Source organism: Lampetra fluviatilis, chromosome 7 (assembly GCF_964198595.1).
Source record: "Lampetra fluviatilis chromosome 7, kcLamFluv1.1, whole genome shotgun sequence".
Lineage (NCBI taxonomy): Eukaryota > Metazoa > Chordata > Hyperoartia > Petromyzontiformes > Petromyzontidae > Lampetra > Lampetra fluviatilis.
Window position 1 is genome coordinate 7,632,187 of NC_136281.1, and position 13,377 is coordinate 7,645,563.

Genomic DNA, 13,377 nt, shown 5'->3' on the forward strand with positions numbered 1-13,377 from the left:
CTTAGAAACGACCTGGCCACAATTGATTGCTCAGCGAAGTTTGGACATTTAAAGCAGCCAAATCCTCTAAACACGTGTTTCTAAACTCAGCAATAACATGCTTTAGGCCCTGCGCAAGAAGTACACTCAACATTTAAGCTTTTTTCCATAAAACATTTGCAAATGTGTGAGTTTGGTTGTATGAAAAACAGTCAAAGTGATTTTGTGATCCTATGAGCGTTGAGGTGGTTACTCGTTTGCTGTGCGCAGCCCAGAGCTCATGGTGGGAATTTCACATTCCTATGATGGGCGCGATTCTATCCAGAGGACAACCATTCTCAAATTCCCCACAAAGTGGTACTCGTTATATTGACGCCAGAGGGATGATGGGCTGAGTCAACCTCCAACCTGCATTTGAACTCACAACCTTCCGATTGCGAGCTGCTCGCTCTGCCTACCGCACCTGGCCAGATATATGCGGACTAAGCTTGTACAAAATGAAGGCCTCCCTCAACAGCTGCAGTGCTTTTTCACCCTAATTAAAAAACACCTGCTGCTGTAGAATTTTCAAATTCTGCCACGTGTGTGTCTGCGTGATTGAGTGTGTGGGCGCTGCTCTGGGAAGCGGGAGTGTAGTGGTTAACGCGCTGCGCTCAGAACTCAGTGATCCGAGTTCGTTACCCACTCACGACCATTAATAGTGACTAAAATTTGAACGGATCATGGGCCTCCCCTAGGTCGACTCAGCCTTAAACGACTACCTGGTGTGGTGTATAAAACATAAGCATTGGGGGAACCTAAGGCAGTTGGGCCTGGTGTTTGGCTACCCACTCTCTTGTGCCATGCCAGCAGCCTTCATAGGTGTTCGCTAACAGTACTTGCTCCAACGGTCTGTTAAAAGGCTATGGGGGGGGGGGGGGTTCTGTCTTTGTGTGTGTTTGTATTGTGTACCTGACAGGGAGGTCTGGATATTAAATCACAAGTGAGTGCCACTCACATAATTACTGCAGGGCCAGCAAACTTGCTTTTTGGAACCCGCTCATCCTGACAGTCCTGACGAACATGTCCTTGGATGGCATTGTGGGTAATGTCTGGTGAAAAAATAATCTGCGTACTGCCGAGAGGAACGGCTCTCCTGAGTGTGACTCACTGTGCTTGCAAGAGACCTGACGGTGACACTAAGCTAAATAGACGCAGTGATGGCTTGAGTGGGGATTGGGGACAGGCAGCCCACTCACATAGAACTGTTTGCCAGAAAACATTAGATGGTCTCCAATCACCTGCACCATCAAATAAAAGTGGGCTACAGCTAAATCTAAAGCGAGTGAAAATAATCGCAACAAAATAAGAATGTTATCGCTCGATGACTTTCTGCAAAGGAGTGTGTTTGTCCTGTGATAATTTTATATAAAAAGACAATTTGGATGAAAGATGAATTTGGTATTTATTATGCATGGCTTAATAATTAGTTTATGTATGAATTGTGTTTTATTGTATACGCCATTAAGGGCGTGTTATTATGGTGATTTTGTTTATTGTTTGTGATATATCCCAGGTTGCTGTGTGTGTATCATATTGTACCAGCCTTACCAAATCCATATCGGAGCCTTAGTTTAGTTCTGTTAGCTTTAGTCTCTGCCACTCAGCCGTGAATTAAAGGGGATCTCACTCCATCCTCCTCCGCTCCCCTCGCAGCCAAACAAACGGTGTAATTTAGTCTATGTGAAGCTGCGCCAACATCTGATGTCGTGACCAAGTTGCAGCTGTGACCTCGTGTTTCCCATGTTGGTTTCTCAGATGCCCATGGTAACACAACTAAACACCGAGGCCAGCAACTAAACACTCGCTTATCCCTCCCCAGTTGTCCAACCAAAGCTGAGGGCACGTCAATAAATCCACAAATTCCCTTTGGTACTCGAACAGATTTACCAACAGCATTCCTCACCTGAGACTTGTGCAGAACCCATGCCGGTCATTAGGCTCAGGGATCTTTTATTGGTCATGCTTTCACCTACAGAGACAGACAAAGACCCCCCGTATAGCCTTAAAAGATGTTTGTGGCAAGCGCTGTTAGCGAGCACCTATGAAGGCCGGCACGGCACATGATGGGATGAGTGGGTGGCCAGCACCACGCTCGGCCGCTTTTGTTTCCTTCATGGGGATGTTGACACACTGCGCCCGGTACTCATTTAAGTCTGAGAATAAATCGAACTCAGGTCGCTGGGTTTGTAGCGAAGCGCACTGACCGCTGCATTACCACTGCATGCTTATAGAGAGAGACACATGCATGTACATTCAGAGGTCTGATTAATGCTTCGAAAATAGAACGTATGGTATGTACCATTCACATAGTAACAATTTTGTTCATGTTTTGTGCTGTGTTTATTAACTACATTATCAAATATTTCGTGGCTGTCTTGTCTGACTATTCAAACACAGTTGAAATATGTCTGGGAAAGCAAGATGGAAAGAGAGTGGGATACAGTGATTGGATCTGTAATTACTTACAGTCTCAAAAAATAAAAAAGATTTTTCAAACAGCACTGAAGGATTACTAGCATTGATATGCAGAAGAGCGAGAATATATTTTAACTAGCTTGTTTGCCCGTCCAAGGACGGGTGTATATTGCAGTAAATCTGAAATATTAAATAGCCAAATTGTTCAGCTCATTTAAAGCTTTCGTGACTGCAGGGATTCATCTTCTTGGTTCTTTCGGTAAAGTCACGTAGAATGGAAATAATAAAATAATAAAAATAAAACATTATAAAAAATTTCTCACGACGTTTCGGCCACAACGCAAGTAGCCGTCCTCAGGTGTAGAACAGGTCTGTTGAGAAGACAGTCTTCAGACTCTGAAGACTGTCTTCTCGACAGACTCTGAAGACTGTCTTCTCGACAGACCTGTTCTACACCTGAGGACGGCTACTTGCGTTGTGGCCGAAACGTCGTGAGAATAATTTTATGTTTTATTTTTATTATTTTCAATCTACGTGACTTTACCGAAAGAACCAAGATGTTCAGCTCATGTTTATTAATGAGGGGGAGGGGTTGTCCAATGTGGAGTGACGTCACCCGCTAATAGTTATTGGGGAGGGGTGCGGCATGTGGAGGGACGTCACCCCTTCATGGCTATTGGAGAGGGGTGCGGCATGTGGAGTGACGTCACCTGCTCATGATTATTAATGAGGGGGGGGCCTCATGTGGAGTGCCGTCACGCGTGGGACACACACATTCTTGGCTCATTATATTAGTAATTTGTTAAGCTGTCACAACGAGCAGGACAATAAGAAAACATTACACCTCCAGATATAAAAACGCGAAATCTTATAAGACGAAAAAAGGACACATGCATTTTACAGTAATTCATCAAAAGTGCTCATTATACAACACTCTATATTTCTCATGGAACCAAGGCTTTTTTGTATGCCTTGAAGAAAAGCTCAACAGATTTGGGACCATAATTTATATCAGGGGATGTGACACTGAGAAACCTTTTTGGCACTGCCATTTTTTTAATCCGTTCCTCAACCGTAAGTGACACGTTATCTTTCTATTTGTTGTTGCAAAAAAGTAAAACTTGTGGCTATAATGGGGGTTTAATATCTCATGGAATATATTCCAGGCCCGCCCCCCCAACACACAACTCCTCATGGAATGTTATCCATGGAGCTCAGCCCCAGCCAGATATAGCTGAATTCAAGCCCTGGCCATTGCACAATGTTACATTTTCTTGGTTCTTTCGGTAAAGTCACGTAGAATGGAAATAATAAAATAAAACAAATACAACATAATGGCGAGAATTATTTTATTATTTGTATTTGTTTTATTTTATTATTTCCATTCTACGTGACTTTACCGAAAAAACCAAGAAGATTAATCCCTGCAGTCACGAAAGCCTTAAATCGAAATGTTACATTTGGCAATTAACTGAAAATACACCGTCCCTTATGAACTCATAACATTTGTTTTAATTAATCCCAATTCTTATTTGTTTCTTTCGGTTAAGTCACGTCTAAAGATAAAACAATAAATTAAATTAAATAATAGAATACGACGTTTCGATTGCAACACAAGCAATCATCATCAGGTATAAAACTATAGACAGACATATTAGCAGATATGTCTGTCTATAGTTTTCTGGTTAGATTTTATGTCGCTATTTCATTATACCTGATGATGATTGCTTGTGTTGCAATCGAAACGTCGTATTCTATTATTTAATTTAATTTATTGTTTTATCTTTAGACGTGACTTAACCGAAAGAAACAAATAATAATTCCTGCAGTCACGAAAGTTCTAAAATTAAGATTTAATCCCAATTCGTTTAGCATCCAACGTTTTATGAAGGTGCTGGATGCATGATTGCATCTCCGGATTGATCACAAGTGGTGGCGAATTCCTTGCGGGGGCCTTCATGCAGCAGAGGGTTTGATCACGGCAGAGGTGCAGAGCGTGAGGCTGTGGCCCTACCAGATGGCTTCTTGAGCAGGGTCGGCTGTGTGGTCTCATCGGCCTCCAGGCCTGCACACAGGCTGTCGCTGCTCTGGGGTGTCTGCGCCAGATCGGAGCCTAAACGGCAGAGACAGCAGGGTCAAGAAACATAGCTGGCTCAGCCAAACAACACGCGAGACCATCCAACAACATCTAACTCGCCACTTATAATCTCACTGTATGGCCTTGAGCATAGCCGCAGTGACTGCGTCAAATTAAGCCAAGTCGCAAATAAAGTGAAGCAAGCTCCTTTTAGAAGTATACCCTTTAGGGGTATGTACATTGTCACAAAGAGTTTATTATTATACTCATGATTAGAGCTGGAACGATTAGTTGGTAAAGTCAAATATTCTGATTTCATTGTCAATTAAACAATTCAATCTAGATTGACAGATCTAAACGAGATGGTATTGGGCAAAAATTATTCTCTACAACAATTAAGACTCCAAATAAGCACACTTATTTAAATCACGAGTGGTGTGGGTTTGAATAATTACATGCTGTAATAACCTACATCCAAAGCAGGGGAAACTGGAATTGCCACTCACTGCTACCTTATTGAAACGTCGATAACTGTTATGTCAGTACTGTAGATGGGGATATGTGGTATTGTCACGAGGCTCTGAAACCGGTGATCTAAGGTTGATTCCGAGCACAGCTAACATCAGTGGCAAATCTGGACCAGCTCCTGGGCATCCCTCCCCTTCACTCGTCTTCACTGGCTAGCAAGATCAAAGTGTAGTTAAATAACACTCGTGACTAACGTGGCATGGGCATTGTTCGTATTATTATAGATTCCAACCTATATTTGCCATCTGTCTCCACCTTGCAAATTGGGGAAATAGTTTCACCTGCCATAAAACTTGTGACTGAAAATGAAGTTCAGTGATTGAGCACAGTCACATGACCATTTCATCTCAATGGTTTAATTAACCTTATGGCAGGACTCTGGGGTCCCAAATATACATTTATTTTTGGCGAATCCGTCCCACTGCGCACATGAACGCCGCAACCCATCTGTTGTCATGTCGTTGCCAAAATTGCCGTAGTCATATAGAAAACTTTGAAACTTTTAGCGCATCGTGTAGAGCTCGTCGATAGGAATAGATTGCCGCATCGTTCGCCTTCAACAGACATAAAATGGCGTCGCAACGCAGTTTATGCGAGAGCCAGGGGCTTATGGGACCCTGGGGTCCCGCCATAAGGTTCAAATGGATAAGAACTACAATTCTACCATTCTCTCAGCTTTCTTAAGTTGGTAATCCTTGATATTCTTTGGTTCTTTCGGTAAAGTCACGTAGATAGAAAAAACAAACAAAAAACCCACGGGACGTTTCAATCGCAACACAAGCGGTAGTCATCAGGCAAACTGTTTATAAAGGTTTAAAATGGGCGTAGCCCAAGTGTCAGCAGCATGGGTGGGGTAGCTAATGCTAAGTGATGATCAACGACGGCGCTGGTGGTGGGTTTCCACCAATTAAAGGGCTGTCAGGTAAAAATGATTATGTTAATGTAAGATCGGAGAACGGCCTCCATGGCGAGCATGCTGAGGTGGCTATGTTAATGCGAGAGATTAGCATGTTAATGTTAGATCGCAGAGCCTCCGCCACGTTGAGGTCGGAGCGCGGAGGTGGCTGTGTTGGTGTGAGAAATTGTACCTATTAATGTAAAATCGGAGAGCCGAAAATGACAACACCGGAGGTTGGCTGGATGGGAACATCACAGCCAGTTATTACTTAAACTGGTTTATCACGTCCTTCCAATGATTGTACCCATACTCTGGGTTGAAATTGTGTCTGTATATATGGATGGCTTCATCCTTGAATCTGAATTTTACCGTGTTAGTCTCCTATGTTTCTAGAAAGCATTTAATATTTTACCACTTACAATTGTATGTGGAAAGACTATGACGTATAGACGTGTACATACAAAGTAAGCACATTTGTGACTTTACCGAAAGAACCAAGAAGATGAATCCCTGCAGTCACGAAAGCTTTAAATCGAAATTTAAGCACATTTGTGTTTTGTTCTTTTCACTACAGGACATCTGCGGTCTGAAATTGCTCATTGTGCATAGAATACTTTCATCTGTATGCCGCTGCAGGCATGATACACACAGTGACCTGGAAGGAGTGTCACTTTGCATATGCGTTCACGCCGCAGATTCTCTCGAAGCCGAGTGCTAAAATGTTAAGGTTTATATTGTGAAATGCCCTGCAGGAGAGAAAATAATGGACCTGTTACCATATTCCGAAGTATTTTTTTTACTGTTTACATGCATTACTGAGTAGAGATACAGTTCTACTATTGCATGATCGCGTCAATGCCTGCAGATGCTTGCCGAGAGGGTATTTGTCATACTATTCCATGCTGGCTAGATGTCATGGAAAGAGGTAGGAGCTCCCACACTTTACCCCACCACGTGTCACCTACCACTTGACTGACTGGTGTGGCCACTCATACTGCTGGGTGGACAGAGGCTCCAGACCTATTGCAAATACAATGTGCTACCCATTACAACATGACAGCATCCATTATATTGTTCAGAATTTTATATTAAATGTGAATACAGTACTTTAGAATATAGGAGTATAAAATGTCAACTTCGGTGTTGAGCTTTGTATCACCGTATCATGGGTAAAACATTCCATATCGTCTCAAGATTAAGGTTTTGTATGTTGAACTTCTTTCACACCGTACGTAACCAACTGTGCTATGGTCAGCAAGACACACCTATCTTTAAAATTAAAGCTTGTGAGGATTAAAACGTGCAGATTACGCTTCCATCTTCACTATTTTTGTTATTTCCATTACTGTACTTAGTTTTTGTTCCCACAAAAAACTTTTGAATAAAAATCTGTTCGCATCTTTAATTTAGTTTGACTATATTCGTGCAAATGCATTGCAGGGAAATAAAGGCGTGGAGCACAGTTGATTTGTCAACACTTTTTTGCGATGTGGGGGTTTTATAAACGTGATTTTAATAAACCTTAGAGTTACCACTTGGCCCTGCTTGCAGTAACTCGTGGCCTGTTAATCGAGTGTGAAAGGCATAATCCATTTTTCATCCACGACGAGTGTTCAATAAAACATCAGTCCTTCAACCCTAATAATGCACGTTTTGCGAAGAAAATATGATAGAAATAATTCAGGCGATTTTCACTGCATTTTTTATGAGGTGGCACAACTGCCATATTGTATAACGTAGGTCAGCAATGAAAATAATGACGATAATTATCAAACGATTGAAATAAACTACAGGCTGAAACATGTATATTATAAAGTGTACTAAACCGTCAGCGCTGCAGTCAAGTGCTTATTTTTTGCAATGATGAAATCTCTAACATCGAACATAAGGCGGGTAATTACTCTCGCAGAAATGTGCGCAAGGGTGCATGTGGCGGTGCATCATGTTCCTGGAGGAAAATGTCCTTTCTTTGCCCAAAAGCAAACCCACAGAGCAAAGGTATCTTTCCTTATTCCAGCACCCATGTTTAATCTGTATCTCGCTTTGAAACATTGCCCAAGGCGTATAAATCTTGTGAAGCCATTTCGCCGGACTAAATTCTCATTTTGCACAGCTGCACGTGTGGAATGTATCACCATTATAAGTGCGGCTTCATAATACGTGATTTGGCAAGTTTGTCTTCATAAAACACAGAAAAAAAGCAGCATGCAGAAAATGCACTGCGGTGGGAAGCTTGCATTTGTCTTCATCTCATTTACCATTAAAATTAGCTTGTCATATCATCATCATCATCAGCCAATAGTCGATCCACTGCTGAGTAAAGGCCTCCCCCCACCCCAGCGACCACAGTCACCTCTGACGATTCTGCTATGAAATAATCCGCCTAGCACCTGCACATTAACTGACTGAATTGCTTCACCTACAGGATGCATTCCATTCATATCAGCCTTGCAATAATATATACATATCCCCGTCATAGAAAATGCTACGACTGATTTAGCATGCTTGAAGCTCGTGCCCATTGGTTATTTTTTGTAAACGAAATTAAATGTGTTTATTTCACACATGACACACATGCAAATAATAATGAAAACTCCACGATAGAAGGGGAAAACGACGCACTTAGAGTGAAGAAAGGTGCATTACGTAAATTTGTGTTTGCTTGTCTGGAGGCTCTATGTGCGAATAAAAAATATATGTACTTAGCTGTGGCTAAAACTCTGCGGTTTGCCCGGAGATGCAAAGGAAACATCGATGCCCATGGGTAGTGGGTGGGGGGAGTGGGGTGGGCGGCATGGTTGATGCACTCAGTGCCCACCCCTAAACTCTCTATGCATCCATGTCCCGTGGCTCTAATGGGGAAGGTGCTAATTGTTAAAGATTAACTAAGCGACCAAATGGATGCAAAGAATGTGTTTATTTCACACGTGACACACGTGCATAATCAGGCAACTTGCCCCCAGATTGCTCGCTCAGGCCGCTGCTGGCGGAAGGGCCTCCACTAGAGGGAGCTCTAGAAATCCCCTGTAGAGGGTATTTGGCCTACTCTTCCACACTGACTGAATGTACTGAAATCGGTGGAAGTACCCACACTTTCTCCGACCCCACGCAAACTGCCAATCGACTAACTGTGGTGTCCCCATTTATACTTCTGGATGGGCAGAGGCCGGGGGGGGTAAGACATTTGCCAAATTTTCAGCTACAATGCTGGGAGAATCGACCAGTCTGCTGCTAACCATTGTGTTCGCCATTCAGCTATCATCATCAGCCAAGGTCAATTGGCTGCTGGATTAAATTTAAGTGTGAGATCCTTACGAATTAATGTCAGCCAAAAATTCCCTACACAAATCTTGGCTGCTGCTCAACTGCAATCGTTTGATAATGAGTGAGTGTGAGCACCTGGGGAACGAACGTTGGTGCAGCGGTTAGCAAGCTGTACTATGAACCCTGTGACCTGAGTTTAATTTCTGCTCACAGCCAACACCAGTGACAATTATGTAAACCATTCCTGTGGCCTGTCCTAGGTCGACTCAGTCTAAAATGACTACCTGGTGTGGTATGTATGTAAGTTGAACTTCTTTCACACCGTAAGTAGCCAACCGTGTTCATCGGAGGTGTGTAACCATCTCCACTGGCCACCCGCCCCCTCATGTGCCGTGTCAGCCTTCGTATTGTGCTCGCTAACAGCACTCGTCCCTAAGAGTCTGTTAAGGCTATACGGGGGGGGGAGACATCTTTGTCCTTGCAAGCACCTGTGCTTGGAGAGCAGGGGTCACACACGCTGGAGGAGTCGCTCTGCGTGTTTGAGATGGCCTCTCCTGCCCTACGCTTGGCCGAACCGCCCTCCTGGGCCCCCTTGGGTGGGTGCTTCTTCTTCTTGTTCTTGATGAGGATCTTGCCAATGAGGTCCTGAGGGCTGGGCAGGGGAATCCCAGACTCCAGCTGCACACAATGGACAAGAGGGTAAATGCTATTAGCCTTAAAGTAAAAAATTACCTACGTATTATTAACACCACGTGACACCCCCCCCCACCCCTCTACTCGTGATAATGGCCTTGGTGCCATGAGGATGGCGAGAATATAAAAAGCAACATGCGGAAGGGGTCAATTCATTCTCTCAATCCGTGGCCCCTCTGCGAGGCAAACGTCAGCGCACCATTTGGAAGAAAATTAGATTGTTGGGCCAAAATTAAATCGGAGCACAAATCCAGAGGTGAATGTAAATAAAGCATTCCCAGTTGAGGCAGGATTGATTCTCTATCCATAGATGTGGCTGCACAGGATTTGTTTTTTTGTCCGGAACAGAAAATACATGGTCGACGCTTCATTGATTGCAGTTCTTGGCTGCCAGTGCATTATGGTCGTAGGCAATGATGCCATGGTGCTTGTTGTTGCAATGGTTGTCTCTCGCCAGGCTGAGGTTACCAGGTACTTTTCCAAAGGGTCCATCAGCAGAGCATCTCCAAATATTGTCCGACAGTACTCTGCCATCTTCGCTTGCTGTTTGGGGCTTTAGGATGGGTAAACACATGCATATGCAAACACGCACACACACACACAAAACGTACGTGAGCAGGGTTGATAAACTTACAAGTGACGTGATCAATACTAAGCGGCGCATTGAAACGTGGTGCATAATTCGGTTGCATTCCGCATCCATCACCTCTCGACCGCTTGCGAAGAGAACGGGTCGGACATTACTGCTGTGCGGGGCAAGTCCATCGTTTACTTCCCAGCGAAATTTAGCGCGTGCAGCGGCACGGCTGCTAATTGAGGACGCATCTCCCGAACGCCCCCGCACGAAGTGAATGGACCGCCGCACATTGTCGAGTGCTGAATTACAAGCCACATGCTGCGTGTAACTGTCACAGCACTTCCATTTTTAGCAAGAGTGTCTTACGTTTGTAATGGTGGGGGTTGGGAAGTTTGTCATAAAATAACATTTTGCATATAAACTGTTATGGTAAAGAAGACCATTCCTTTTTTGTAAGTAGCTTCATGATAATCTTTGGGTTGGTGGGGGGGGCGAACTAATTATTAAATTAATTATCATGTCAAATCTTTCAGCTAACTTCACTCACTCGAAACACAGCATGTCCATGAGTAAAGAAACAGAATGTGTCAAGAGTGTTCATGACTTTCACGTAACTCTGCCCCTATCTTGTCGTAGCATATACATATAGGCCGTAATCCTTTGGGGTGGAGAAATTGACATTCACCACCATATTTTAAAAAGAAATGTAAAAGCCATTCATGAATTTGTTAACTTATTTGCTGATTTATTTTTCCATGCAGTAGAACCTGGCTATGAGCGCACCCTCTTGAGAGCAAGGCCAGATGTGCTTATATCCAAAGTCGTGTGCCTGTATCAGAAGTTGTCCTTTGCCCCTCCCTTCACGAGTGTAGTGTAAGCATGTGTTGCTTACATGAGAAATGTGGTCATATACGGTGTTTTTATGTTCAGTTTCCACTCCACTGTTATATTAAACCATTGATAGGCAATCTCAGCATTTGGTTCAGTGCAAATAAAACAAAATTCTGACCACCTCCGTGTATGTGCATTTATATGCTCACGTATAATAATACTCATAATAAACACAGATAAGCACGGTACATGTGCTGCATAAGCAACTACCTCTGCTTTTTACGAGGACATAAGTTCAGGAAACATGGACACAGCACTAAGAGAATTATCATTAATATTCCACATTATTTATATTGTGTTAATATTTGAATACGTGAAAATACCGAGGGGGCATGGCTTTGAGAAAATGAACCACTTTCGTCTGAAAAGAGCTGCAACCGTCCCGTAATGTGAACATAGAGGCCAATGTGAACTGAGGTGCGCAGCGGCGATACGTACGAGTCCACGTGGTTCTCAAAGGAGAGGATGACAGGAAACGGTGACGTTTTGAACGCGCAGTCCTTTATGGCTTCGATCACATCCTATGCAGCAAAAACAGTGCCATGCGACTTAAGTCAGTTCTCTTTACTTGATACAGCAATCGTGCTGTGACGGTTCCACCTGAAGACGGAGGCTTGTGTTTGCCTCTGAAACGTCGTGATTTTTTATTTTACTTTTATTAATTTTTATTTTATTTTTTACCTACGTGACTTTACCGAAAAAACCTTAGAGTATGAATCCTTGCAGTCACGAAAGCTTCAAATCTAGAAATAAGTCAGTTGTTTGTAAATAAGACAAACAATATCATGAAGAAACCCTTTCCAACCTTATCTTGCGAAGTTAATATTCTCCCGAATTATGTATTTTTCCCCACCTTGTTAAATGTGCGGCACATTGGCCTTCGAGATATGTTTACGAGGGGCGATCCACACATCTTGACAGTTTTCTGCTGCTGCTGAAAACCATTCATCGCGCACACAGTTACGTGCAGCTGAATGCTAATTTCAAGAGCTTTGTCATGGTGACCGCACATCAATCGCTAGAACCGGCCACTGGTAACCGTATTTCTTTCCCAACTCCCTTCCTCCACTGGCAAGACCCTTGCAATTCCCTTCAGACGCTTCAAAGTATTCGCAAACAGAGCACGCAACCTGATGGCAATCAAAATGATTGAAATTGCTCCGGAACTCTAACACTGCTCATGGCCTTCAGCTCTGAGGGGGGGGGGGGAATGATCCAGCTTAAGGAAATGGACTCAAGGTCAGATTTCAACGTACTAATGCATTTCTCGACATTACGAGGTTAAAGCAGCTTAATGACTTATTTTTTTACTCTCACCCAACATTAAATTACATTGTGTTAAAGCGTAATCCTCACCAATAAGGAAATACCTTGTTCACGTTGTAATCTTTATTTGAGGCCAGAATTGCGAATTTAATTAGTGTCCTCTTAGATTTAAGAGTCGTGCTGAGGTTGATTGACGTGATAGTTTAACAATGGGGTGCCACGGTGGCGAGATTTTAACTACCTCGCCTGGTATACAGGAGGGTGTGGGTTCGACCCTGACTCCTGTACATTCGGGGTTTGCATGTTCTCCCCATGGTTGCGTGGAATTTTTTCCAGGTTCTCCAGTTTTTCCCTCCACATTTAGAAACATGCGTTCAGAATATTTGGCTGCTATAAATTTCCACACGACAAGTCACTTCATCTGTGGCCAGGTTGCTTCTGAAAAACAGCTATACAGCTCAGTGGGCCTCATCTGGAAACATAAAAATAGTTACGTTTTAGTTTAATGACCAGACAGAGTGGGTGGAATGCAAGGTGATAAAATGTACACGGAGGTCAAACATTACAGCTATTGGAGGTCAAGAGGGGAGTTTGGGTTAAGCCAAAAATGCAAGCATATGCTGACACAAGAATATATATACAGATCGCATGTAAAAACATTTATTCAAAATCCCCTTTCCATTCACGAGACGGCAAGCTGTCGGAGATGATCGGCAGACACCTCTGAAAAGTGGCACGGCTTTTTAA

At 43.2% G+C, this 13,377-nt stretch overlaps 1 protein-coding gene across 2 annotated transcripts in view; it reads right to left on the reverse strand.

The window, feature by feature from the left end:
* The window catches only part of PLCB1 (phospholipase C beta 1), a 183,850-nt gene that overhangs the window by 34,039 nt on the left and 136,434 nt on the right, over nucleotides 1–13,377 (reverse strand). For both annotated transcript variants that reach the window (XM_078858355.1, XM_078858354.1), the window contains exons 12-16: nucleotides 11,803–11,885; nucleotides 10,365–10,449; nucleotides 9,692–9,881; nucleotides 4,451–4,549; nucleotides 1,925–1,990 (exon numbers count right to left, since the gene is read on the reverse strand). In XM_078858355.1, the coding sequence (XP_078714481.1) occupies nucleotides 1,925–1,990; nucleotides 4,451–4,549; nucleotides 9,692–9,881; nucleotides 10,365–10,449; nucleotides 11,803–11,885 (523 nt within the window). The remainder of the gene's footprint in view (nucleotides 1–1,924; nucleotides 1,991–4,450; nucleotides 4,550–9,691; nucleotides 9,882–10,364; nucleotides 10,450–11,802; nucleotides 11,886–13,377) is intronic.